The sequence below is a fragment of the Oncorhynchus keta genome, chromosome 28, assembly GCF_023373465.1.
Source record: "Oncorhynchus keta strain PuntledgeMale-10-30-2019 chromosome 28, Oket_V2, whole genome shotgun sequence".
Classification (NCBI taxonomy): Eukaryota; Metazoa; Chordata; class Actinopteri; order Salmoniformes; family Salmonidae; genus Oncorhynchus; species Oncorhynchus keta.
The window spans coordinates 56,587,114-56,613,437 of record NC_068448.1 but is presented as its reverse complement, the minus strand read 5'-3'; the positions used below and the strand labels follow the sequence as shown (position 1 = coordinate 56,613,437).

Below are 26,324 nucleotides of genomic sequence, written 5' to 3'. Positions count from 1 at the left end.
TTGTTGTAGGCATGTATTTCTGTAGGCCTAACGGGAGCTTGTGTATCCCATCAGTTAGATGTGTTGTTGTAGGCATGTATTTCTGTAGGCCTAACGGGAGCTTGTGTATCACATCAGTTAGATGTGTTGTTGTAGGCATGTATTTCTGTAGGCCTAACGGGAGCTTGTGTATCACATCAGTTAGATGTGTTGTTGTAGGCATGTATTTCTGTAGGCCTAACGGGAGCTTGTGTATCCCATCAGTTAGATGTGTTGTTGTAGGCATGTATTTCTGTAGGCCTAACGGGAGCTTGTGTATCACATCAGTTAGATGTGTTGTTGTAGGCATGTATTTCTGTAGGCCTAACGGGAGCTTGTGTATCCCATCAGTTAGATGTGTTGTTGTAGGCATGTATTTCTGTAGGCCTAACGGGAGCTTGTGTATCACATCAGTTAGATGTGTTGTTGTAGGCATGTATTTCTGTAGGCCTAACGGGAGCTTGTGTATCACATCAGTTAGATGTGTTGTTGTAGGCATGTATTTCAGTAGGCCTAACGGGAGCTTGTGTATCACATCAGTTAGATGTGTTGTTGTAGGCATGTATTTCTGTAGGCCTAACGGGAGCTTGTGTATCACATCAGTTAGATGTGTTGTTGTAGGCATGTATTTCTGTAGGCCTAACGGGAGCTTGTGTATCACATCAGTTAGATGTGTTGTTGTAGGCATGTATTTCTGTAGGCCTAACGGGAGCTTGTGTATCACATCAGTTAGATGTGTTGTTGTAGGCATGTATTTCTGTAGGCCTAACGGGAGCTTGTGTATCCCATCAGTTAGATATGTTGTTGTACATATTTATTTCTGTAGGCCTAACGGGAGCTTGTGTGCCATCTCAGCACACCTGTGTAGGGTGCGGGTGGAACACAACTGAGTGAATGAGACACGGAGTGGAAAGGGAATTTAGGGAGAAGAACAGTGTGATGCTTGGCTTGGTTTCTTTTTAGTTGTGCCCTGCAAATGCACATGTACAAATGGAAAACTAGAGAGTCAAGGCAAATGAACGAGCATTCCACTAAATAGTTTTACACCATCTCTGGTTAGAAATCGAGCTTTGACGTCCGTTCGAGTACTCATGCCTATCCCTACATGTATTCTGTTATTATGCATGCATCCTACAATAGACTGTCTATACCCTGTCTATTTGCATAAGGACAATTGAAAGTCTGTTGTAAAAAGGAGACAGATTTAACCTGTAGCTTCTGCCGAAAACTGTTAGATGGACTAGCTGGCTGCTGGTTGATCTGGGTTAGTGTGCTTAATGGACTGGGGTCAAACTGTTCCAGACTCACATGTCCTCCACGGTGATGTCTTTGAGGATCTGGCAGTAGTCTACGTTCCACACAGCCTGGTCGTCCCACACCTTGGACGCCAGCAGGATGGCTCCCAGGACGATACGCTTCCAGTTGACTGGGCAGATGTCTATCTCTGCATAAGTTAACAGGCGCTCCAGGTACACCTGGGAGAGTTAAAGAAATAAAGAAATAGATGTCAAAGACAGTCCTCCTTTTAAAAGATGTCTGACGTCAAAGACATTCCTCAACTATCCTCTGGTCTGGTGTGTGATAAACTCCAATAGACTCAATTCAATACATAATTGAAGCAAAAACAAGAATCTTGTTGAATTGTGAATAATTCAAATAACAAATTGACATTTCCCAGATGATGTATGAACAACAATATACAGTACAGTTCTTCCTCATCTAAGATAATTACTTCGGATCCAGATAATTACCCTCGTCTCTGTGTGGCTGAATAGATTCTGGAATGAATGTTCCATTCCAAACTCCCCTGGCACTCCGTCTCCACAAAGCCAAAATAACAGACCTTGTCAAAACCTGATGTAATGCAGTTTCTCTGGGCTTTCCCGTAAAATATACGTCAATCAAAAAACCTTTCCATTATCGAAGCCACAGTCACCATTCAGTTCGTCAGTGAATGAAAAAATGCACTGAACCGTTAGGCACAATATATTGGGAGTAGTCTAATTTACAGCCGTTTCTTTTATATTCTCTCCATGTATCATAATTGAGTCATTTCCTTGGGGAAATGTGTTTTGTCTGTCTTAAGACACAGTCCGTGCTATGTGGTAGGTGGGTTGTGAATCTAGAGGCCTGTACTGTATGCGTCAGACTTGCTAATAGAGTACGCAATTCAGTTATTCCATCCAGCAGTCTCCAAGGACTGTGCTCCTTCCTCTATTGTCCACAGACTTCATCTCTCACCTACAGCTTCAGATTGTACATCTAGATTCACCTAAACCTAAGCCTAGATACACAGCTAGTCTTCTACACAAAACAACTTGTTGGAAATGTGTGCGTAGAATTACATAAAGCGGAGGTGGCAGGGTACGTGACACCCACATTTTTGGAGAGTTTGCCTTGTGATGCACAGCGGCATCCCTGTCATGGCTTCACACAGTGAAGACGGAAACTCTCCCAACATGGAAACATTGTGTTGTTAACCACTGGCAGTATGTAAAGTAAAACACCACCCACCCACCCACCCAGCACAACATCACCCCTCCAGTGCCTGTATTCATATAGCGTCTCAGAGGATGAATGCTGATTTAGGATCAGTTTCGCATTTTGAATCGCTATGAATGGACAAGCTGGGCCTGATCCTAGATCAGCACTCCGACTCTAAAACACAGGACATTCTCCCCATTTTCTCCAGCTGAAACTGGTCCTGTTCCCTATTCAATTACTGTCGGCATCCATCCCTGTTTTCCCTCTAGGGTGTGGGGCCAATGGGAGAGTCAATGGGACAGTCTGTGGGCCAGGCGCGCGGTGTGTGTGTGTGTGTGTGTGTTTGTGGAAACCAGATCATCCCAAGTGACAGAGATGACAGGCCAGTGAAGTCATAACCAGACAATGGAGTGTCAGAACACCACAGGAGGACCACACATCTCAGGGCCAGAGAACAAAGCGCCATCAGGCCGGGGCTGCATGCCAAATGGAAACCCATTCCTTATGTAGTTCACTGCTTTCAACAAGGGCCTCTCAGCAGTAAACCAAAAAAACAGCAGGTGTTATTGAGATGGATGGAGGACGTTTCCAAGCAGAGTGGAGAGGTGTTCTGCTCTACAATGGTTTACACAAAACATTAAGAACACCTCCATGACATACTGTACAGTGCCTTTGGAAAGAATTCAGACCCTTTGACTTTTTCCAAAATGTTATTATGTTACAGCCTTATTATAAAATGGATTAAATAAATACAAATCCTCAGCAATCTATCTATTCAGACCCTTTGCTATGAGACTCAACATTTTGCTCAGATGCATCCGGTTTCCATTGATCATCCTTGAGATGTTTCTACAACTGTGGTAAATTCAATTGATTGGACATGATTTGGAAAGGCACACACCTGACAGTGCATGTCAGAGCAAAAACCAAGCCATGAGGTTGAAGGAATTGTCAATAGAGCTCCGAGACAGGATCGTACTGAGGCACAGATCTGGGGAAGGGTACCAAAAGTTTTCTGCAGCATTGAAGGTCCCCAAGAACACATTGGCCTCCATCATTCTTTAATGGAAGAAGTTTAAAACCAACAAAACTCTTCCTAGTGCCGGCCGCCCGGCCAAACTGTGCAATCAGGGGAGAAGGGTCTTGGTCATGGAGGTGACCAAGAAGCCGATAGTCACTCTGACAGAGATGGGAGAACCTTCCAGAAGGAAAACGATCTCTGCAGCACTCCACCAATAAGGACTTTATGGTAGAGTGACCAGACGGAAGTCACATGACAGCCCGCTTGGGGCAGACCATGAGAAACAAGATTCTCTGGTCTGATGAAACCAAGATTGAACTCTTTGGCATGAATGCGAAGTGTCATGTCTAGAAGAAACCTGGCACCATCCCTACGGTGAAGCATGGTGGTGGCAGCATCATGCTGTAGGCATGTTTTTCAGCGGCAGGGACTGGGAGACTAGTCAGGATCGAGGTAAAGATGAACGGAGCAAAGTACAGAGAGATCCTTGATGAAAACCTGCTCCAGAGCGCTCACGACCTCGGAAGGTGAACCATCGCCCCAGTCTAACAGGACCAGGGCCCTAAGCACACAGCCAAGATGACGCAGGAGTGGCTTCGGGACAAGTCTCTGAATGTCCTTAAGTGGCCCAGCCAAAGCCCGGACTTAAACCTGTAAATAGCTGTGCAGTAATGCTCCCCATCCAACCGACAGAGCTTGAGAGGATCTGCAGATAAGAATGGGAGAAACTGCCAAAAGGTGCTTCAACAAACTACTGAGTAAAGGGTCTGAATACTTATGTAAATGTGATATTTCAGTTTTTAATTTTTAATGAACTAGCAAAAATACCTAAAAACATGTTTTTGCTTCATCATTATGGGGCATTGTGTGTAGATTGATGAAGAAAACAAACTATTTAATCAATTTTAGAATAATGCATAACCTAACAAAATGTGGGAAAATTCAAGGGGTCTGAATACTTTCCGTAGTCACGGACACGTTATTAATGGTTTGTGTACTCCGTGTAAACCATTGTAGAGCAGAACACCTCTCCACTCTGCTCGGAAACATCTTCCATCCATCTCAATTTTTACTTTTACTTTTTAAAATTTAACTAGGCAAAGTCAGTTAAGAACAAATTCTAGGAACAATATGTTAACTGCCTTGTTCAGGCGCAGAACGACAGATTATTACCTTGTCAGCTCGGGGATTCGATCTAGCAACCTTTCAGTTACTGGTCCAACGTTCTAACCACTAGGCTATGCTCCACCCCAATAATACCTGCTGTTTTTGGGGGATTTACTGTTGAAAGGCCCTGGTTGAAAGCAGTGAACTACATAAGGGATAGGTTGCCATTTGATAGATATTGGACAAATCCTTTAAGACACCAAACATGATAAAAGGATTAAACATAGGTTTTTAATCAACTCGTGAATTTATTGAATATAGCTATGATCCCTCGGCCATATACTGTATCTTGACATGAACATTTTGTGCAGATTATTATTAATAAGTTATAACAAGCTGTCCAGTGTAGGAAATCCTCAGTGTTTAGAAAAACCCATGTACTTTAACTTGACCTGAACAAGGACAAGTAGGCCCAAAATGACAGTGATGTACCTCAACTTGCAACCTATTCGATATATAGCCCTATGGGCCCGGGTCAAAAGTAGTGTACTATATAGGGAATATGGTGCCATTTAGTTAAGATGTTATTAAATGGGAGCAACACTCCCTCCTAGTGTTGTGTGGCAGGGTGTGATGACGATGTCACTCACTAGTGTGACGATAGCACACTCTGCAGTGAGCTGGGCTGCACTGAACAGCGTCCGGACAAAGCGATAGATCTGTTTCTGCTCCGGGTCGTGCTTTTCATAGTCCACAGGAATCTCAGATTTCTGTAATCAACAGAGGAGCAAAGAGACAGATAATATAGTAATGAAACATGGGAACAGCCCAATTCTCAATTGATCTGAAGACCATTTAGTGTCAAAATAATCAGAATTGGGCTGCCTAATACACAAGCATATCCATAATGTATTAAATATAACTACAAAAGTCTTACCGTAAGTGGATGAAGCTTTTCATCAAAAATATCTAATACCATTCTCCCATCGATCTCCCTGGAATGACAAAAAAAAGGCCACGCAGGTCAGTTGCTGAATGACAAGTGATGACAGTAACCAGTCACCAGACCCAAGTACGGAGGCTCGTTCACTAACACCCTGTGGCTTTGACTGTTTTGACTGAGGAGAGGGATGCTGTTTCGATCCTCTACAAAGTCAGTCAGGCTGTAGACCAATAGGGGAACACAGCCTCAGTGACCTCGCCACTCTGTTTGAAAGGCACATTGATCCATCTTGCCACAGAACACTCAGAATGGTGTCCCACATGGCGCCCTATTCCCTACGTAGTGCACTACTTTTGACAATAGCCCTATGGGCCTTGGTCAAATATAGTACACTATAAAGGGAAAAGGGCGTCATTTCAGACACATACTCACAGTACCTAAAGTACTAGACTACTAAAGACTGGAATTCTGGACTCATGCCAGGGGGGAAATGGGGGTCTGTTCGTGTTATCAAAGGCTGACTTTTATGTGTGACCTCCCCCTCACCCATTATTGATGCTGGATGTCCAAATAGAATGTAATAACCTTCAGTGACGGGGGGCTGGCTCTGCAATAGTACTAGGAGAGGCTGATTCTAATGTGACAGATCATTCTTTATTTTCTTTTTTGGGGGTGGGCGGTTGTGTGGTCCCATGGTTTTTATACTTGCGTATTATTGTTTGTGCAGATGAACATGGTACCCCCAAGGATGAACCAGACTTGTGGAGGTCTGCACATTTTTTTCTGAGGTCTTGGCTGATTTCCTTTGATTATCTCATTATGTCAAGCAAAGAGGCACTGAGTTCGAAGGTAGGCCTTGAAATACATCCACAGGTACACCTACAATTATGTCAATTAGCATATCAGAAGCTTCTAAAGCCATGACATCATTTTCTGGAATTTCCCAAGCTGTTTAAATGCACAGTCAACTTAGTGTATGTGAACTTCTGACCCACTAGAATTGTGATACAGTGAGTTATAAGTGAAATAATATGTCTGTAAACAATGTTGGAAAAATTACTTGTGTCATGCACAAAGTAGATGTCCTTATCAACTTGTCAAAACTATAGTTTAACAAAATAATTGTGGCGTCGTTGAAAAACGAGTTTTAATGACTCCAACCTAAGTGTATGTAAACTTCCGACTTATTCTCTCTTCCCAAATATATTTTCCTTCATTATTTTCCCCTAACCCTACCATCCCTCCACTAATTGGAGTAAACTAAGGGACAATAACTCTTCGACTTCTACTTTCAGCTTATACATACAATATACAGTACATTTGACAGACATAGTATATTTTACAATAGTCATCTTTTGTTTGTTTTTTGCCCCATCCTAACAGGTCATTCTTACCGGTTCTTTATGTGGTAGTATATCGCCAGGGCTACACTGTAAAGACAAATCATTACAATGAAGTTACAATTTCATTTGCAATTTAGTCTTTCACAATGATAACTGCATACAGAATTCTTACAAACACAACAGAAGTACATTTTAATGGATCCATTGGTTGACTGACTGATTGGTGATGAACCTACCACTTGATGGTGTATTTGAGGTTAGGCTGACTGATTGGTGATTAACCTACCACTTGATGGTGTATTTGAGGTTAGGCTGACTGATTGGTGATGAACCTACCACTTGATGGTGTATTTGAGGTTAGGCTGACTGACGGTGCTGTCATCTAGGAAAATGGTGGAACAGGAGCTGTACTTCCGTCTGACTGGAGCCGCATGGTGCTGCAACACACACACATCACACGCTGTTACTGTTATGTCCACACACACACACACACACACACACACACACACACACACACACACACACACACACACACACACACACACACACACACACACACACACACACACACACACACACACACACACACACACACACACACACACACACACACACACACACACGCAGGCAGGCTAGAACGCATGCATCCACACACAAAACGTACAGGCATGCGCACACTCACAGCAGGTCCTGTAAAAAGACTTGAAACAACTGCTGTAGACCAGCTAATAACCCTGCCTTGTGGTTGTATATGAGTGACATACTGTACACATACAGACAGAATGGGTTTCGCTAAAAACAGTAGCTTCTACTTTAATCCATCAGTCTACTGCACATTGAGATGGCTTATATCAGCCAATCACCAACCCTTTCACTCTATTAATCTCATCAACCTAGTACAGCATGCCATGTACAATCAGCATGATTTATATAGACAGACATACAGGTAACTGCCAAAGTAAAGGAAACACGTGAGTAAATGAGGGATACAAAGTATATTCAAAGCAGGTGCTTCCACACAGGTGTGGGCCCTTAGTTAATTAAGCAAATTAACATTCCATCATTCTTGTATAAAAATACTGGGCAGGATATTATTTTGGCTACCATGGCTATGCCCCCATAGGATGACAATTCCCCCATCTACAGGGCGCGAGTGGTCACTGAATGGTTAGGCGAGCATGAAAACGATGAAAGCCAAATGCCAAGGCGGTCTCAGTCACCAGATCTCAACCCAATTGAACAGTTATGGGAGATTCTGGAGCGCTGAGACAGCGTTTTCCACCACCATCAACAAAACACCAAATTATGGAATTTCTCGTGGAGCAATGGTGTCACATCCCTCCAATAGAGTCCAGACACTAGAATATAAACTCAAAATAAGAAACGTCCGTTTCTCAGGACCGTCTTTCAAAGATAATTCGTAAAAATCCAAATAACTTCACAGCTCTTCATTGTAAAGGGTTTAAACACCGTTTCCCATGCTTGTTCAATGAACCATTAACAATTCATGAACATGCACCTGTGGAACGGTCGTTAAGACACTAACAGCTTACAGACAGTAGGCAATTAAGGTCACAGTTATGAAAACTTAGGACACTAAAGAGGCCTTCCTACTGACTCTGAAAAACACAAAAAGAAAGATGCCCAGGGTCCCTGCTCATCTGCGTGAACGTGCCTTAGGCATGCTGCAAGTAGGCATGAGGACTGCAGATGTGGCCAGGTCAATAAATAGCCATGTCCGTACTGTGAGATGCCTATGACAGTGCTACAGGGAGACAGGACGGACAGCTGATCATCCTCGTAGTGGCAGACCACGTGTAACAACACCTGCACAGGATCGGTACATCCGAACATCACACCTGCGGGACAGGTACAGGATGGCAACAACAACTGCCAGAGTTACTCTAGGAACGCACAATCTCTCCATCAGTGCTCAGACTGTCAGCAATAGGCTGAGAGAGGCTGGACTGAGGGCTTGTAGGCCTGTTGTAAGGAAGGTCCTCACCAGACATCACCTGCAACAACGTCACCGATGGGCGTTACACTGAGGCCTGTACTCTGGAGCGAGATCGATTTGGAGGTGGAGGGTCCGTCATGGTCTGTGGCGGTGTTTCACAGCAACATCGGACTGAGCTTGTTGTCATTGCAGGCAATCTCAATGCTGTGCGTTACAGGGAAGACATCCTCCTCCCTCATGTGGTACCCTTCCTGCGAACTCATCCTGACATGACCCTCCAGCATGACAATGCTACCAGCCATACTGCTCGTTCTGTGTGTGATTTCCAGCACCCCAGTAAATATTCTTAACTGATATGCCTAGTTTAATAAAGGTTCAACTAAAAAAAAAAAACGCTGTTCTGGCTCGTGGTTAAGACACTTTATGCTGGTGTTTCCTTTATTTTGACATTTACCTGTACATACATACTGTACATACATACACTTTGCTTCTGTACTCAGATGACAAAAGAGACAGGAGTGGATAACAGGCACATCTAGAATAAATCTATATCTAAACACACAAATGCCAGGGATACAAAATACTTTACCTTGTTCTCCGAAATGTGTGTTAACTTGCAAAATAATAAAGTTGATTAAAATCTTCATAAACAAAATCACAGGAACAATCATGTGCTCAAAGAAATAATGCAGTCTGACATATGACAGAGGAACACTTGCTAACCAAATATTCTCTATTCAGTAGGGCATACATCGATGACCTGATTCAAATCAATGACAAAGCATAGCATATTACCATGCAAACGCCAACGATTTCATCAGCATCATCATCTATGCAAATACAGCATTCTATTCAATATGGCGTCCAATCTGAGATTGACACTCACATGATTGATGTAGATGCTCTTCCGTTTTTCTCGCACTGCAAATTGAGAGAGAGCGAGATGAAATCAGTGACAGCATGGCAACAGTCAATGATTAAGCACACAAGATTGAGCAGAGTTCATCCCCTGGAGTTGAAACACACGCTGATAGGGGTCAAGGCAGGTTGCAGTACACAGCCATTACTGACAGGGGGCAGTCAATCCCAAGGCTGTTCTGCACTATATGGATTGGCCATTTTTCAATATCAGCTTTGTGGGAACTTAATTTTTTAAAACATATCGCTCAAAGCAAATAATCGCGACAACTCAACATTTCCTTCAAAATGACACTTATGCTCATTTCTGACAAAGATGAACGGCTGTGGGGTAATACAAATGCTTTTCATTCCTCAAAGGCCTTAAATTAACATCACGTTTAGCACTCTGAACTGTGTGAAAGCAGAAAGCAAAGCAATAGAGTTAATTGCTTAATTAATCCTTTCATGCGTTTGCCCCTGAAAAAAATCCTCTGGGGATTACATCAAATCTAAATAGTTCATTCACGCTAATATTGTCATGTCTATAACTATAGCGCCACTTCGCTGTCTGGCTTTAATTCAATCATGTCATTGTATTCATGTGGTGAATACAGGGCCTTCATACTGTTTATCAGTAGTCTAATGATTCCTCATTGGGCCTTGCTGCGATTGATGGGTTGACTCCAAGTATGGAAGACGCTCTGATTGGGTGACGGAGATCCAGTGTGTGTGTGTGTGTGTGTGTGTGTGTGAGTGAGTGAAGTAGCGACATAGAAGGAGCACTGCATGGCCAAGAAGCAGGGCAGGACGAGATGCACAACGCTGAAATAGTGAAGCTCTGGCACCTTGCTACACAATCAGCTCACACACACACACACACACACACACACACACACACACACACACACACACACACACACACACACACACCTAAACCCTGTGAGGAATCATGGCTGTGCACATTCTAAAATAAAGCGTGGAAGTGAGCGTTTGCAACACAAGGCGTCACACATTTTTACATGTTCAAATATTGATCTAGCTGGGAAACTCTGATTGTGCTTCTTAAAAAGGCACAGAGGGGCTGGGTGTGCGCATGTGTGCGAGAATGTCTCATCGGTACATTCCAGTTTTAGCAGAAGTGGCTAGGTTTGTACAGATAACACGCGTCATGCAGGAGGTAAAGCTTACTTCTGAGCACAGCTTACAATATCCACAAAATATGAACACATATGCTGTATATACAGACACACACACACACACACACACAGAAATCTGCTACAAAAACATATTGCGGTGTTCCCGTCAGAAGCACACAGCTTGAGACGACAGAGCAGGGCTATACCTCAAAACACAAGCCAAACACGCACCCGTCACACCAGCCTACACCAAATCCTACTTACCTTTCTTATTGAGGACGGGAACTGAAAAAGACAAAGTTGAAGCGGTCTCTACATATATCTATTTAACTAGCAACGTAAAAAAGGGACAAGTAACAAATGCAGTTGGATTCCTGTCTTCTATCTTTCTCATATTGCATCAATGAGCCTGCATCCCAAACGGCACCCCGTTTCCTACATAGTGTACAGTTAAAGGAATAGGAACCCATTTGGGACACAGCCATCGCTAACTAGGACAGTAGACTGTTACATAACAAAGAAAGCACCTCACAAAACGGTAATTATCTACAGCGCTTAAAGCAATACTTTACTACGACATCAACCCGCGGTCGGCTACACATGAGCTGTATGCCAAATCATCCACGCTGCAAGGCATGAGATGAGAAATGAGAAATTAATTTGATTAAACCGTTATCATAGTTTGAACACGATCGGCATCTGTGACTTCAATTCATTCCTGCAGACGTTGTCTTCTCACACTGTAAAAATGGATCCGCTTAGAAAATAAGGTTTTTTACGAAAAGGCTTCATAGTGCCACAGATAATATCCATGACTCAGCGTAGTGGAGAAGTTAGTGTTCAGAGAGAGAGAGAGTGGGAGGAAGAGAGTGAGGGAGGGAGAGAGTGAGGGAGGGAGAGAGTGAGGGAGGGAGAGAGTGAGGGAGTGGGATGGAAAAGGAGGGCGAGAGAGAAATGAAAATAGATTAAAAAGAGAAAGATAGTGAGAAGGAGAGACAGAGATTGAAAAGGAGAGAGAGGTGAGAGAGAGAGAGAGATTGAAAAAATAAAAAGAGAGAGTGCAACGTACTAGAGAGAGCAGAGAGATTGAAAATGAAAGAGTGAGAGGAGAGGGACACTCACCATCTGTCTGGGATTTGCTGAGGAATATGGTGCTGGCTCTGGGATGGTCTGAAGGGTTGTACTCCATGTTCAGATCTAATGAAGGAGGAAACAAACAGCCATCAGCTCCGGAGCATACTGCTCAATGTACTGTATACAACCAGCAGAGAGGGCAAACAACGAACCCAGCCAGGTATAGACCTGGATGACAGAACAACACACATGCTGATGAGAAAGAGGCGTTGCACACAGCCATTTGTTGAACCGATGAGGATAAAAAGGTGATCATGCGTACAGAAAGACTGCCTTGAATACTGACTGTCTGGGGATACCAGTAGTGTAGGATTTGTCCCAAATGGGACCCTATTCCTTATATAATGCACTACTTTTGACCAGAGCCATATGGACCCAGATGAAAGAATAGGGTGCCAAATGGGATGCAAATACATTCTGACTGAAAGGTCCATTTCAGGGGAGCATGCAGTTAAACATAGCAACCACCAGGTGGCGGAACGCCGAGGAGCAGCGGTTTGGCCGGAGATCGAGGCAGACTGGTACGGCAATGAAAAAGTCTTATTTGATCAAATGCCTGTTTTCATGTGATGCTTTTACACACAGGGTGTTAACTTGATGACAGGTCCATCAGCATAAATTACGGAATATTGCGGAAGTTACCATGGCGCCAGGCAATAAAAATTAACATATTAGTTACACTGCAATTTTTTTTTGATGCTACCTAGATATCTCTTACCATAAGAATGCATTGATTTGATGTCTTACCAAGACAACCTATCTTAATTGTATTATTTTAACCGTCTCAGGCTTGACATCCACTACCCAGACCCCCAGTCTCTGGCTCTGGCCAGGACCCCCACCCAGGGGACCGCTGTCAGTCCTGACATCCAATACCCAGCCCTCCCATCTCTGGGCCAGGATCCCACCCAGGGGACCGCTGTCAGTCCTGACATCCACTACTCAGCCCCCCCTGTTTCTGGGCCAGGACCCCACCCAGGGGACCACTGTCAGTCCTGACATCCACTACCCAGCCCCCCCGGTCTCTGGCTCTGGGCCAGGATCCCACCCAGGGGACCGCTGTCAGTCCTGACATCCACTACCCAGCCCCCGCAGTCTCTGGCTCTGGGCCAGGCTCTGGGTCCTGACCCTGTCAGCAGCCACGGGGATCCAAGCATAACGTCATCCTGGCAGGAAAGGCCAGATAGGGGCTACACCCAGCCATACCACCAGCTGCAGCAGAGAGGAGAGCCACTGCCCAAAGAACAGCTCCTCAACAGAGGAGATAGATGAGAGAAGAGAGTGAGTGGGATAGAAGAGTGGAAGACAGGGTTCAAGCGCCCGCCTACAGACCCAAAGCCTTAGAAATATGAGTCATCGTAGGTTGAGATGCCCTGCTTTCTTTCTTCAGCCCTGGCATAATACTACTGTCTTACCAGAGCACACATACATCAGATGGCGCTCTACGCCGGTCTTGTTGTGACTTGATATGGTTGAGCTATTGCTTTACAAATTAACTGATGGATCACATTATAGTGATCTGAGGAGACCTAGTTAAGCTGGGGGGGAAAACGACTCCTATAGGAGGGTCATCTGAGTGGAGCAGCTACTATTATACTCCAACTCTTTTGAACTGCAGTCCTTTTGTGTGTAAGAGGCACTTAAAGCTCAAAGGAGATGCAGCTAGCTCCCTCCACACACTCCAGTGACCTACGTAAGGCACAGGCAGCACTCCGAGGAGGAGGAGAACTAGGTGATGAATAAAAGATGGGGTAGTTTATCAACGGTGTGGGAAGGAGCCAGAAGACGCGAGAGACGAAAACAAGGTTTATTAGTCCAATGTGTACTGTAACAAGCCTGATCTGTATTTCAGAACTCTACTCAATGAAAAGTTAGTGTTAGATACAGGCACGCAAACACAACATGGTTGTCTCAGTACCCTTTGATTTAGGGTTTTCTTTGGAGTGGCCCTTTCCCTCAGCCTGTACAGTGGTGCACGTCCACGCGCGCACATTCACACACACTGTCCACCCTTCTAACTTCCTGTGTTTCAGGAAACTGGACAGGAAGTCACATCGGGGTCTGCTACACAAAACTAATCAGCTCTATTATTTTAGAGTTATGACAAAAGGGGGAGTTGTCTTGCGCTACCAAAATGAGGTAAATCAAAGCGTTTGTTTACATGCACACTAATAATTCGATATTAAACGGATTATGACAGTAGGCCGAGTATAGCATGAGTCATGCAAACACCTTACTCTGCTTATCTTAACATGTGCGTGTACTAAAACCAGCCGAGAGCCTCCCTCTTTAGCGGCAGTGAAGTGAGTTCGAAACAACTGAAAGTATCCATCTTTGAAGACATTTTCACATAAAAACGTTTATATACAGTGCACCCGGAAAGCATTCAGACTCCTTAAATTTTCCCACATTTTGTTACATTACAGCCTTATTCTAAAAATGTATTAAATAATTTTCCCCCCTCAAATCTACACACAATAGCCCATAATGATGAAGCAAACCTTTTTTTTATTTTTTTATCACATTTATATATTCAGACCCTTTACTCGGTACTTTGCTGAAGCACCTTTGGCAGCGATTACAACCTCGATTATTCTTGGGTTTGACGCTACAAGCTTGGCGCACCTGTATTTGGGGAGTTTCTCCCATTCTTCTCTGCAGATCCTTTCAAGCTCTGTCAGGTTGGATAGGGAGCGTCGCTGCACAGCTACTTTCAGGTCTCTCCAGAAATGTTCCATTGGGTTCAAGTCCGAGCTCTGGCTGGGCCACTCAAGGACATTCAGAGACTTGTCCCGAAGCCACTCCTGTGTTGTCTTGGCTGTGTGCTTAAGATTGTTGTTCTGTTGGAAGGTTAACCTTTGCCCCAGTCTAAGATCCTGAGCACTCTGGAGCAGGTTTTCATCAAAGATCTCTCTGTACTTTGCTCCGTTCATCTTTCCCTCAACCCTGACTAGTCTCCCAGTCCCTGCCGCTGAAAAACATTCCCACAACATGATGCTGCCACCACCATGATTCACCGTAGAGATGGTGCCATATTTCCTACAGACATGACACTTGGCATTCAGGCCAAAGAGTTCAATCTTGGTTTCATCAGACCAGAGAATATTGTTTCTCATGGTCTGAGTCCTTCAGCTTCCTTTTGGCAAACTCCGTCTGGCCTCTCTACCATAAAGGCCTGATTGGTGGAGTGCTGCAGAGATCGTTGTCCTTCTGGAAGGTTCTCCCATCTCCACAGCGGAACTCTGGAGCTCTGTCAGAGTGACCATTGGGTTCTTGGCCACTTCCTTGACCAAGGGCCTTCTCCCCAGACTGCTCAGTTTGGCCGGGCGGCCAGCTCTAGGTAGAGTCTTGGGGTTTCCAAAATTCTTCCATTGAAGAACAATGGAGGCCACTGTGTTCTTGAAGACCTTCAGTGCTGCAGAAACGTTTTACTACCCTTCCCCAGATCTTTGCCTTGACGCAATCCTGTCTACAGACAATTCCTTTGACCTCAAGGCTTGGTATTTGCTCTGACATGCACTGTCAACTGTGGGACCTTATAGACAGGTGTGTGCCTTTCCAAATAATGTCCAATCAATTGAATTTACCACAATCAAGTTGTAGAAACATCTCAAGGATGATCAATGGTAACAGGATGCACAGGAGCTCAATTTCGAGTCTCATAGCAAAGGGGTTGAATACTTACGTAAATAAGATATTTCAGTTTTTAATTTATTGCAATTTATTGCAAACATTTCTAAAAACGTGTTTTTGCTTCGTCATTATGGGGTATTGTGTGTAGATTGATGAGGATTTTGTTTTATTTAATCCATTTTAGAATAAGGCAGTAATGTAACAAAATGTGGAAAAAGTCAAGGGGTCTGAATACTTTCCGAATGCACTGTACGTCTGAACTCGGAATCAAATAGGCTTCCCAAAAATAACATGGTCGCAGTGGTAGAACTCTTATTTTTATTGAGATTTTCTGCATTTATCAAAGTCCCATCAAGTAGCTTGATTTCAGATGTGGCCATGTAAACAGGATTATTAGGGAAATCGTTCTTCTTTCAAAGCATGTGAAGGTCTTAATCAAACTATCATATTAATCTGACTATCCACAATAATTGTATTTTGTTTGCAAATAATCATAGTCAGTGCGACTGCATTGTACACGCACACACCCTGTATTCCCATAATCCTACCATCAGTCCTGCTTCTGTGCAGCTCAACTTCCATCCACTTCCGCTGACAACAAATGTTTGTTCAAATGAATCAAGCATCCAACAAACACATTGGATTTACGGGCCATTTCTCAGTGAGCCAAGGGTCTTATTGGGCACCGGTGTTGACAGAATACATTGGATTTACGGGCCATTTCTCAGTGAGCCAAGGGTCTTATTGGGTACCGGTGTTGACAGAATACATTGGATTTACGGGCCATTTCTCAGTGAGCCAAGGGTCTTATTGGGCACCGGTGTTGACAGAATGACAACATCAAAACGCCACTTAATACACTCCCACAGCGATCGCAGGGTGCTTGGCCAAGCTGATACATCAATGAGGTACATCAGTGTCCCCTGCTGCTGCTCCTTGTCTGAGCCCTCATACATTGCGCCCAACAGCTGCAGACTTACATGGACAGTGGCCACAGCTCCTGTTCGCTGTCCCTCCATCCCTTCACCATCACCGAGGGCAGTGTGGGTCGGCAGGCTGCCAGGCAGGATGGTCCTGTCACTGTAGCACATTGGACCAGCTAGGCCCAGGGCTGGCAGTCCGTCATTACAAGTCACCAGACAGACCGCACAAAGAGCAGAGAACCCAATGATTCATCAAGAACTTACTACGGAGACACCAGCCAGGAGAGACCAGATGGCTGCGCCAACTCCATGGCATCTCTGACTGACTGTGTGTCAGAGATCCTGTTATTCACAAATTATAGGATCTCGGTTGTTATCTTGGTAGAGAGCGTAGTCTTCTTTCATGTAACACTTGGTCCTTGACTAACCCTATACTCATGCCCCCTTTCCTTAGTTAGCAAATGAAACTAGTCTTTATAGTCTGCAATCTGGAAGGAGACAAGGAGAGGAGACGAGAAGAGCAGTACACACATCTAGCTAGATGTAATGTGATCTTGCTTTTGTATGTATGCTACTGCACATGTAGTATATGCTACTGTGTATGGCGTGTTATAGAGTAAACCTTGATGTGACGTGTATGCTTTTATTGATTCCATGGAACCCAGGACTCCCTGGAACACAGTGGTAATTGTTACCGAGTGGACTATCCTGGCTAAATAAAGAAAATTCAATTACACAAATGTGATCCAGGATTAGCATGACGCCACCTTTCAGTGTGGAGAGACGGGCACAAAGACAAGGACATAGAGTCACAAGGTTGACTCCACTCAACCCGATAATTCAAACCGATCCTTTCAAGCATGTTTTCCTCATAGCTGCAGGACGTGCCTGACAAGATGTACCAGAGCATTACAGACGACCAGGGTCACAAATGGCATATGTCCTGTTCAAAAGAAGTGCACTTTTCCTCACTGGACTGGAGAACTGGTTGATAAAAGAAGTTCTATTTCTCCTGACCCTGGTAGTGGTAGCAGCATTGGAAAACGAGTAAGGGACTTGTGTGATAGAGTCAGAGAGCCTGGCGATAAACTGGTATTTCTGAAGATAATTCACCCCGAAGCGGTAAAGCATGAGGCTAGAACCTAACCTGACACAGCTGGCTAAATGGCCTGGGAAAATAGTCAGGACTGTGTTATCCCCACTGGCTTTTCAAACCCAAACGTGATTCCTCACTTATGAATGACCCTACAACAGCAGTAACAGGTTTACTGTGACGGGCAATAACAGTGTGTGTGATGGTAGTGTACAACCAGTTCAGTGAGACCCAGTAGCTCAGCAGTCAGGGGTAATCCTGGTTTATATACAGCCAGGTCACCCATGACACAAGTCGGTATTCGACGTCCATCTGTGTCCGAGGACGTCGGGAGATGACACGGAAACCGGCCACTAGGGGTTACAGTGAGAGCAGAAAGCATCTGACTCCCAAGGTTGGAAGTTCAAATACAGCAATAGGAAGTTGTTTTTCCATTTTTGTTTTAAGCCTATCCCAAACCTGAACCATTCTGAGTTAATGCCTAAACTCAACCTTAAACACTTAGAAATGTGTACAGTGTGTATCACTGTGCTGAAATGTATCACAAGAAACTGCTGCTGAGTAGAACACACACAGTCATCCTTCCGAGAAGAGAGGAAAGGCATACAAACAAATAAAAGGACATTTAGTCAAGTGATTTAGACAAAAGGAGATGCACGTCTCCGGATTCTCTTCTCCATGACTTCAGCAGTCTGCTGTGACTGTCTCAAATCTCTGGTTGCATCTCTTATACTGATGGCTGAGTGTGTGTGGACCCCTGTGATGGTGATTCAATCTCCAGGACTCGACATTAATGCTTGTCTTGGGACAAGAAAACAGGCCACCCTGTTCACGAAAATGGATCACTCCTACAGACAGTGAGTCACATGGCTTGCTATATAAAGCAGGCAGACAGGCATCGAGGCATTCAGTTACTGTTTGATTAAATTTTAGAATGTGCAAAACGAGTGACCAAAGCGACTTAGAGCGTGGTATGATCGTCGGTGCCAGGCACGCCGGATCCAGTATCTCAGAAACGGCTTCCCTCCGGGGCTTTTATGAACGACAGTGTCTAGTGTTTCCCCAGAATGACGCGACAAACCAAAATCATCCAATCATTGTTGATGAGAGCGGTCGAAAGAGAACGGCTGGCCACAAACAGACAAATAACAGAGCAGTACAACAGTGGTGTACAGAACCGCACCTCGGTGCTCACAACTCATTGATCCTTGTCACGGATGGGCTATTATAACACCGGGTTCCACAGCTATCAGATAAAAACAAGAAGGAGCGGCCCCAGTGGAAATGCGACCAACACTGGACAATTGAGGAGTGGAAAAACATTGCGTGGTCTGATGAATCCCAGTTCCCGTTGCGGCATGCTGATGGCAGAGTCAGGATCTGGCGTAAGCGGCATGAGTCCATGGACCCATCCGGCCTGGTGTCAACGGTACAGGCTGGTGGTCTGCCGCCATCCAATATGCACCAACTGCTTGATGCCATTGCATCAGCATGGACCAACATCCATGTGGAACGTTTCCGGCTTTATTCCACAAATTAACAAGGCACACCTGTTAATTGAAATGCATTCCAGGTTACTACCTCATGACGCTGGTTTAAAAACACTGAACACAGTGAAACTCCACTCATAAAGAAACATGACCCTCAGTGTTCTTGGCCAGAGAGACAAAGATAACTATGCTTAGTTTTTTTTCATTCATCTGGCTTTATCTTCTCTTTCGTGTGGCTTTAAATGTCAAGAGTGATTAAACTGGGTATTAATGTAGGTTTAAACATTTACTCTGTGATATTTGAACATAATGAACCCTGATCTTGATGAAAGTCAACACTGACACATTGAGATTCATTAAGTCTCAGTTTCAGAACAATTAACACCCTCAAGAAGAAATTAATATTTCAGTACCAAGATTGCTATCTTTGTGTGTGTGTGTGTGTGTGTGTGTGTGTGTGTGTGTGTGTGTGTGTGTGTGTGTGTGTGTGTGTGTACCAAACCAACAAGGTCATAAGTCAGTGTTATAACAGAGAGATGCTAAGTGTCCCCTGTATGAATGTGCAGTGAGGAGGAAAAGCAGTGTTGTCAAATAAAGGCCTGATAAATGGAGTCAATAAGAGCTTAACAGCCTGGGAGGTGACACGGCTAACTGACCTCACACACCACCCTGTTCCTTTACCATCTGCCTCCTGATTCTGGGAGTGTGGGTCACTTCTTTCTCCGGTTATCTCTCTCCGTTCTCCATCATTATCCCAGCATTCACTTCAACCAGGCAATGTTTATGCCTACTTCTCTAGGCAGACTGGGGAGAGATAAATGGGACTTCATCCCACACGGCGCAGAGCACCCAGAACGGCTAACAATGCCAACGACGCTAAATGATCAGTCCGGCTAAAGCGACATCAACAGCCCCGCTGCATCGTCACCACGTTCCATCATGGAAACATACTGTAAGACACATCTGCTTGCCAGACTAATGGAATGTGTGAGTAAATGCATACAATACAACTAGAAGTAGGAGAGTAAATAGTAGTATCAGTCGATTCATTTGATATCTTTCTGAGAACCTAGCATTGACTGAATATCAAATCCCCTCAGTGTTGTTGCTTGTTAATCTAATTCCCCAGTCAGTCACGATCACCATTTAGTGAAAACCAAGCCTAAATAATACAGTACATGACCAGCACAAACTTATGAAAGTGACCGGACACTTTCTGTAAAAACTATTTATTCCACAAACTTCTATCTGCAGTCACAAAATTCAAATGAATGGGAGTCATTTTTACAAAGTCCCAAATGAGATCCCAGAGGAATATGAGGGAGATATAGAGAAAATGATATACAGAATATTAGTTCTTTATTTATATCATTATTTTCACATTTCTAAATAAAAATACAACGTCTCATTGTGTGTTCAACCAAAAAGTCCTTGGTATGGGGACAGAGTATCCCTGGGTGGGTCTACTCTTCTCCAGGGGTGGTTTCTCATTAAGTTGGAGCCAAGTGGATGGAGCCCCAGCAGGGGGGGTCAGGGAGAGGAAGGGAGACTGCTGACCTTCGCTGCAGCACCACACACAAACACTGCCAGACCTGAAGGTCAATACTCAGCGGGTCTCGTCAACAATGGACCACTAAATCCTTATACAGGAAGCCAGCAGCCCACCCGCCAAACCCGGGGCAGTGTTTACACATGCACCCTGGCCTGGACTCTAGCCCTGATAGTGGCTACTATGGCGGGCCGTATTAACAGTGGTCACAGCCAATACAGAGACCAGACACGGGCATTGACTGTAAAGGTTTCAATATTTTAATGGATTAACATACCCATTAAGCCCAGGTACCCATTAAGCCCAGGTACCCATCACGCCCAGGTACCCATCACGCCCAGGTACCCATCACGCCCAGGTACCCATCACGCCCAGGTACCCATTACGCCCAGGTACCCATTACGCCCAGGTACCCATTACGCCCAGGTGCCCATTACGCCCAGGTACCCATTACGCCCAGGTACCCATTACGCCCAGGTGCCCATTAAGCCACATTCTATCTTGGATTCAACGAGAAAATATATTTTCCCCCTGCTGTTTAATGTTTCAACCAATTAATCTGAGTGTGATATCAGTTTTTATTCTAAGCCAATGAGATGTTTTACAATTAAGTTACTGACAGTTCTGTAAGTTTCCACTAGTGGTCAATTTCAAAGCTGCAAAAACAACTTGTGTTATACACATTTTCCAGATATTTTTAGTACCTTCTCATATAAAGTGATCATACTTTATGTACATTTTAGAGATTAACGTGCTGATATATGCACATAATAACATAATCACCATTTCCTACCAATTGAAAAGATGGGTTTTTCATGCTAGCAGTCGTGCCTGCATGTCAGTCACACAGCAGCATCATATCTTGGTGAAATACAACAAGATAATAGATTTCAGGTATTCACAGCTTACATTTTTAAAATATATTTAGTCTTATTTCACTATTAAATTAACCTTACATTGTTATACATACGGTGCCTTCCGAAAGTGCACACCAGTATCTCTACTTGCACATCATCATCTGCTCATTTATCACTCCATTGTTAATCTGCTAAATTGTAATTCTTCGCTACTATGGCCTATTTATTGCCCTCCTCCTCATGCCTTTTGCACACACTGTATATAGACGTTCTGTTCTTTCTACTGTCATTGGGGCGGCAGGGTAGCCTAGTGGTTAGAGTGTTGGACTAGTAACCGAAAGGTTGCAAGTTCTAATCCCCGAGCTGACAAGGTACAAATGTCGTTCTGCCCCTGAACAGGCAGTTAACCCACTGTTCCTAAGCTGTCATTGATAAGAATAAAGAAATAAGAATTTTTTCTTAACTGACTTGCCTAGTCAAATAAAGGTAAAAATAAATAAATTGACTCTATTGTGTCATTGGCTTGTTTATTGTTTATTCCACGTTACTCCTCTGTGTTTGTGTCAAACTGCTTTGCTTTATCTTGGCCAGGTCGCAGTTGTAAATTAGAACTTGTTCTCAACTAGCCTACCTGGTTAAATAAATAAATAAAAAAATATTTTTTAAAGTATTCACACCCCTCGACTTTTTCCACATTTTGTTGTGTTAAACCTGAATAAACATTTGATTAAAGTTATATTTTTTTGTCACTGGCTTACACACAATACCCCATAATGTCAAAGTGGAATTGTGTTTCGTTTTTTTTCAAATTCATTCTAAATGAAAAGCTGAAACGTCATGAGCCAATAAGAGTGAATGAAATACGCCTGTACAGAATACAAATATTCAAAAACATTCTGTTTGCAACAAGGCGCTAAAATAATACTGCAAAGAAATGTAGAATAGCAATGAACTTTTTGTCCTGAATGCAGTGTTATGTCTGAGTACCACTCTCCATATTTTCTTAGCATGGTGGTGGTTGCATCATGTTATGGGTATGTTTGTAATGGTTAATGAACTGGGGAGTTTTTCAGAATGCAAAATAGATGGAATGGAGAAGAGGAAAACTCCTAAAGGAAAACCTGGTTCAGTCAGCTTTCCACCAGACAATCACCTAAAACACAAGGCCAAATCGACACTTGAGTTGCTTCCCAAGAAGACCGTAAATGTTCCTGAGTGGCCGAGTTACAGTTTTGACTTAAATCTGTTTGAAAATCTATGGCAAGACCTGAAAATGGTGGTCTAGCAATGATCAGTAATCAATTTGACAGAGCTTGAAGAATTTTTAAAACATCAAATGCACCAATGTTGCACAATCCAGGTGTGGAAAGCTCTTAAGAGACTTAACCAGAAATACTCACAGCTGCCAGAGGTGATTCTAACATGTATTGACTCCATTGGAGGCTGCTTGAGGAAGAACGGGTCATAATAATGGCTAGAACGAGCCCGTCCTCCACAATTAAGGTGAGACCAACTTCCTGTGACTGACTCAGGGGATTGAATACTTATCTAAATCAAGATATATTAGTGTTATAATTTTCAGAAATGTTCTTCCACTTTGACATTAGTATTTTCTGTAGATCGTTGACAAAAACTACAATTAAATACAAAGTGGGATCAAAATGTAACACAACAAAATGTGGAAACGGTCAAGGGGTTTAAATTCTTTCTGAAGGCACTGTTATTGTTTGATTTATTTAGACTTTATTTAACTAGGCATTTAACTAGGCATTTAACTAGGCAAGTCAGTTAAGAACACATTCTTATCTACAGTGATGGACTACTCCGGCCAAATCCGGACGACGCTGGGCCAATTGTGCGCCGCCCTATGGCACTCCCAATCACGGCCTGGATACAGCCTGGATTCGAAGCAGGTACTATAGTTACGCCTTAAGCACTGAGATGCATTGCCTCAGAACGCTGCGCCACTCGGAAGCACACTGCGCCACTGTAGATGCCATTAATGTACATTTCACATTAATCTCAGGTGAGCTGAAAGGGTACAGTAACACAAAAAGAACTCTAGACAGAATGGAAATGGAAAAAATTTAAATTGTTCAACATGATCAATACTAACTCTGCATAATATTATAGTATATATGTATACCCCAAATCATTGGATTCCACATATTTTATGAGCTGACTTTGCTATTCTGTTTCACCATAAATCACAGTTGTTCCAATTAAGCCCAGTATGCTCCTATTAATCCTGGTTTGCATTGAAACACATGGGGATAGTGTATTAACATCCCTAACATGATAGTGAGCATAAATGTTTTTTGTTCAGATTTAAGTGTAATAAAAAAATAAATAAAAAAAACACAAAACTTACAGTTATGCATCTAGCCATGGTTCCGTTACCAAGATTAGGAACAATTAGAAAACAATAAAAACCTCTGTAACTCTCTCCAAGACGTTTGGCATAAACAAGTAGTGGTTGATGCAGAGAGAGAAGAATAAGACGAGGGTTGAGGGATATCAGGGACAGAAGACCTATAAAGTGGTGGATAAAAATGCTAACAAAATGAGGGACAAGAAGATGACTATTGGGCGACTACTCATGCACTTTTGGGTGGGGGCGTTGTCATATTGTTATCCTTCATTCGTTCCAGGTGATAGGGTGTTTTGGTCCACCACCTGTACCTTTGTAATACAACAGTAGGGAGGGAGATTTGAAACAGTCTTCAGACAGGCTTTAGGAAGTCAAGATGAACTAATTAACAATAATGGCAGTACCACAAATGTAAATCAGTGTTCAGATAATTTATTGAAAGTTGTGCGTGTAGATTAGTATAATTGTACACAATAAATGTCAGTTTGTATGTCTTATAATCAACAAATGTTGTAAGTATAGTCATACAACCTCACATAAGAGATACATTTGTATTTGTATACAATTAGGGTAGTATGTGTTAGAAATGTCTAAACTTAGATTTTGCTGCTTAATAGGTATACTTACCCAACATGCAATATGAATGACCTTTGGTGATGTTTTCACTCTAAATGAATGATATAGGTTAGTGTCATCCTAGTATGAGGAAAAAGTGCTATTCATGTATTACTTTAGCCACAAAACAATTTCAAGTTGCGAGTCAGAGCTGATGAGCAGTTCTTGCCATTTAATGACATCATTAGAGCCAACGTCCTTAGCCTATTGAAGGGACGCTTCCAATGGTCTGTTCTAAAAGCCATCTGTGAGCTGACACATTGTGCCACACTCACTTGTCCCGCACTTCCTGTGAGCGTGGACAGATGGGAAGGCATTTCCTGTCTAGAGGACGAGCCATATCCTCTCCTCGACCTGGGAAGACGCTACAGTAGTAGAGGCAACTGATAAGACAATGTCACCTTACAATGCTTAATAAGGCATTCAAAAACATTCTTAAGGGAAACTAGTAACTAACATACTTTATATAACCACAACCTGCATAATACTAGAAGAGCCCTTGCCATTTATCTATCAAAACCACATCTTTAACAAAAGAAACAGATTTATCTTGGAGGTAAAGAGCCTGGTATGTTTTTACCCAGCTTTCCAGCTTTACAGTCACCAACTTAAAAAAACAAATGTATCAAATAGTTTCCTCGGTGTGTGGTTCTGACATGAATCACTGGTATCCCATTGTGCTACAAATACCAGGCAGTCTGGTAGAGCAGCAGAAAGACGAGGGAGATGAGAGGCCGGTGAAGATAAATGAACACAACAGATAGAGGTCAGTGGGTATACAGCAGGGGATACGATACAACAGATTATCATCCAGTGAGACAGAACAAGTAGAGAAGTTACCAAGTCACACAAAAACACACAAGACCAAACCCCATTATCGAAAAATCGGAATTACTCAATGAACGCGCATTCAAAATCCGCGCCTAAGTTTCCCTGGATTCTTCCTCCTTGTGGTATATATATATCTTGTCATACATACCAATGTGGTTAGTTAGCGTTGTAGAGCCTGGTATTTTAGTGCTGAGGACGGATCGTTTCGAGGAGATGGATGGCTGCAATTAGCCGGGAGTTGAAGCAGTGCAGCCAGTGGAGACAGTGAGGTATCATGCTCCGCCAGGTTCCGGCCAACCCCAGCTTCAATGGAAGATGAGTAGCTCGGGCCCCACTAGGTACCGCTCATATAAAGTTTAGTCCCGGGAAACCATGAGCGGGGAATCTGGTTAACAGTATTGGAACAGGGACAATGAGAAGACCAGCTAACACAGGCACGCACACGCACACACACACAAAATGAGTGGAACATGTCAAAACTAAATGCATGCGAGACACATCACTTCCACATTTCGAACAATGTTTGAACCATCGTTTCCACAGCTCTCGAGTCGAGTCGTTCCCTCTAACAGATTTAAATTCCTTGTGGGCCAAGGTTCAAGTCAACATATTTCCACCGTTAATAATGAGTCATCGTCGAGGCAACGGTAGATCTGCTGAGACGAGCAGATCATAGGACAGGTGGGGATGTGAGTGGGTGAGAGGATGAAGGGGGTCATAAAGATCTGGCACCCTGCCTGCCTGCCTTTGAAGCTCAGAGGACTGGGATTCATGGACGGGGAGCAGGGGAGAGGGGGTGGTTGGTTCGCCCCCAAGCTCCACAACAAGCCCAGCTGAGACCCACAGGCACTCCGCTCCCTGTAACTAAGCAACGGAGGCTTGAAAAGACTGGGTCTGCAGAGGCTGTCCTCATCAAAGA

The 26,324-nt window shown here is 43.5% G+C and overlaps 1 protein-coding gene across 4 annotated transcripts in view; it reads right to left on the bottom strand.

Annotated features, from left to right (window-relative positions):
• ccny (cyclin Y) overlaps window positions 1-26,324 on the bottom strand; it is a 64,488-nt gene that overhangs the window by 9,773 nt on the left and 28,391 nt on the right. The window contains exons 2-10 of one of the 4 annotated variants that reach the window (XM_035741613.2): window positions 12,032-12,106; window positions 11,174-11,194; window positions 9,760-9,794; window positions 9,463-9,486; window positions 7,253-7,353; window positions 6,968-7,003; window positions 5,568-5,625; window positions 5,281-5,400; window positions 1,327-1,493 (exon numbers count right to left, since the gene is read on the bottom strand). In XM_035741613.2, coding sequence (XP_035597506.1) covers window positions 1,327-1,493; window positions 5,281-5,400; window positions 5,568-5,625; window positions 6,968-7,003; window positions 7,253-7,353; window positions 9,463-9,486; window positions 9,760-9,794; window positions 11,174-11,194; window positions 12,032-12,106 — 637 coding nt within the window. The remainder of the gene's footprint in view (window positions 1-1,326; window positions 1,494-5,280; window positions 5,401-5,567; window positions 5,626-6,967; window positions 7,004-7,252; window positions 7,354-9,462; window positions 9,487-9,759; window positions 9,795-11,173; window positions 11,195-12,031; window positions 12,107-26,324) is intronic. The other 3 variants (XM_035741615.2, XM_035741614.2, XM_035741616.2) reach the window with 3 other exon arrangements.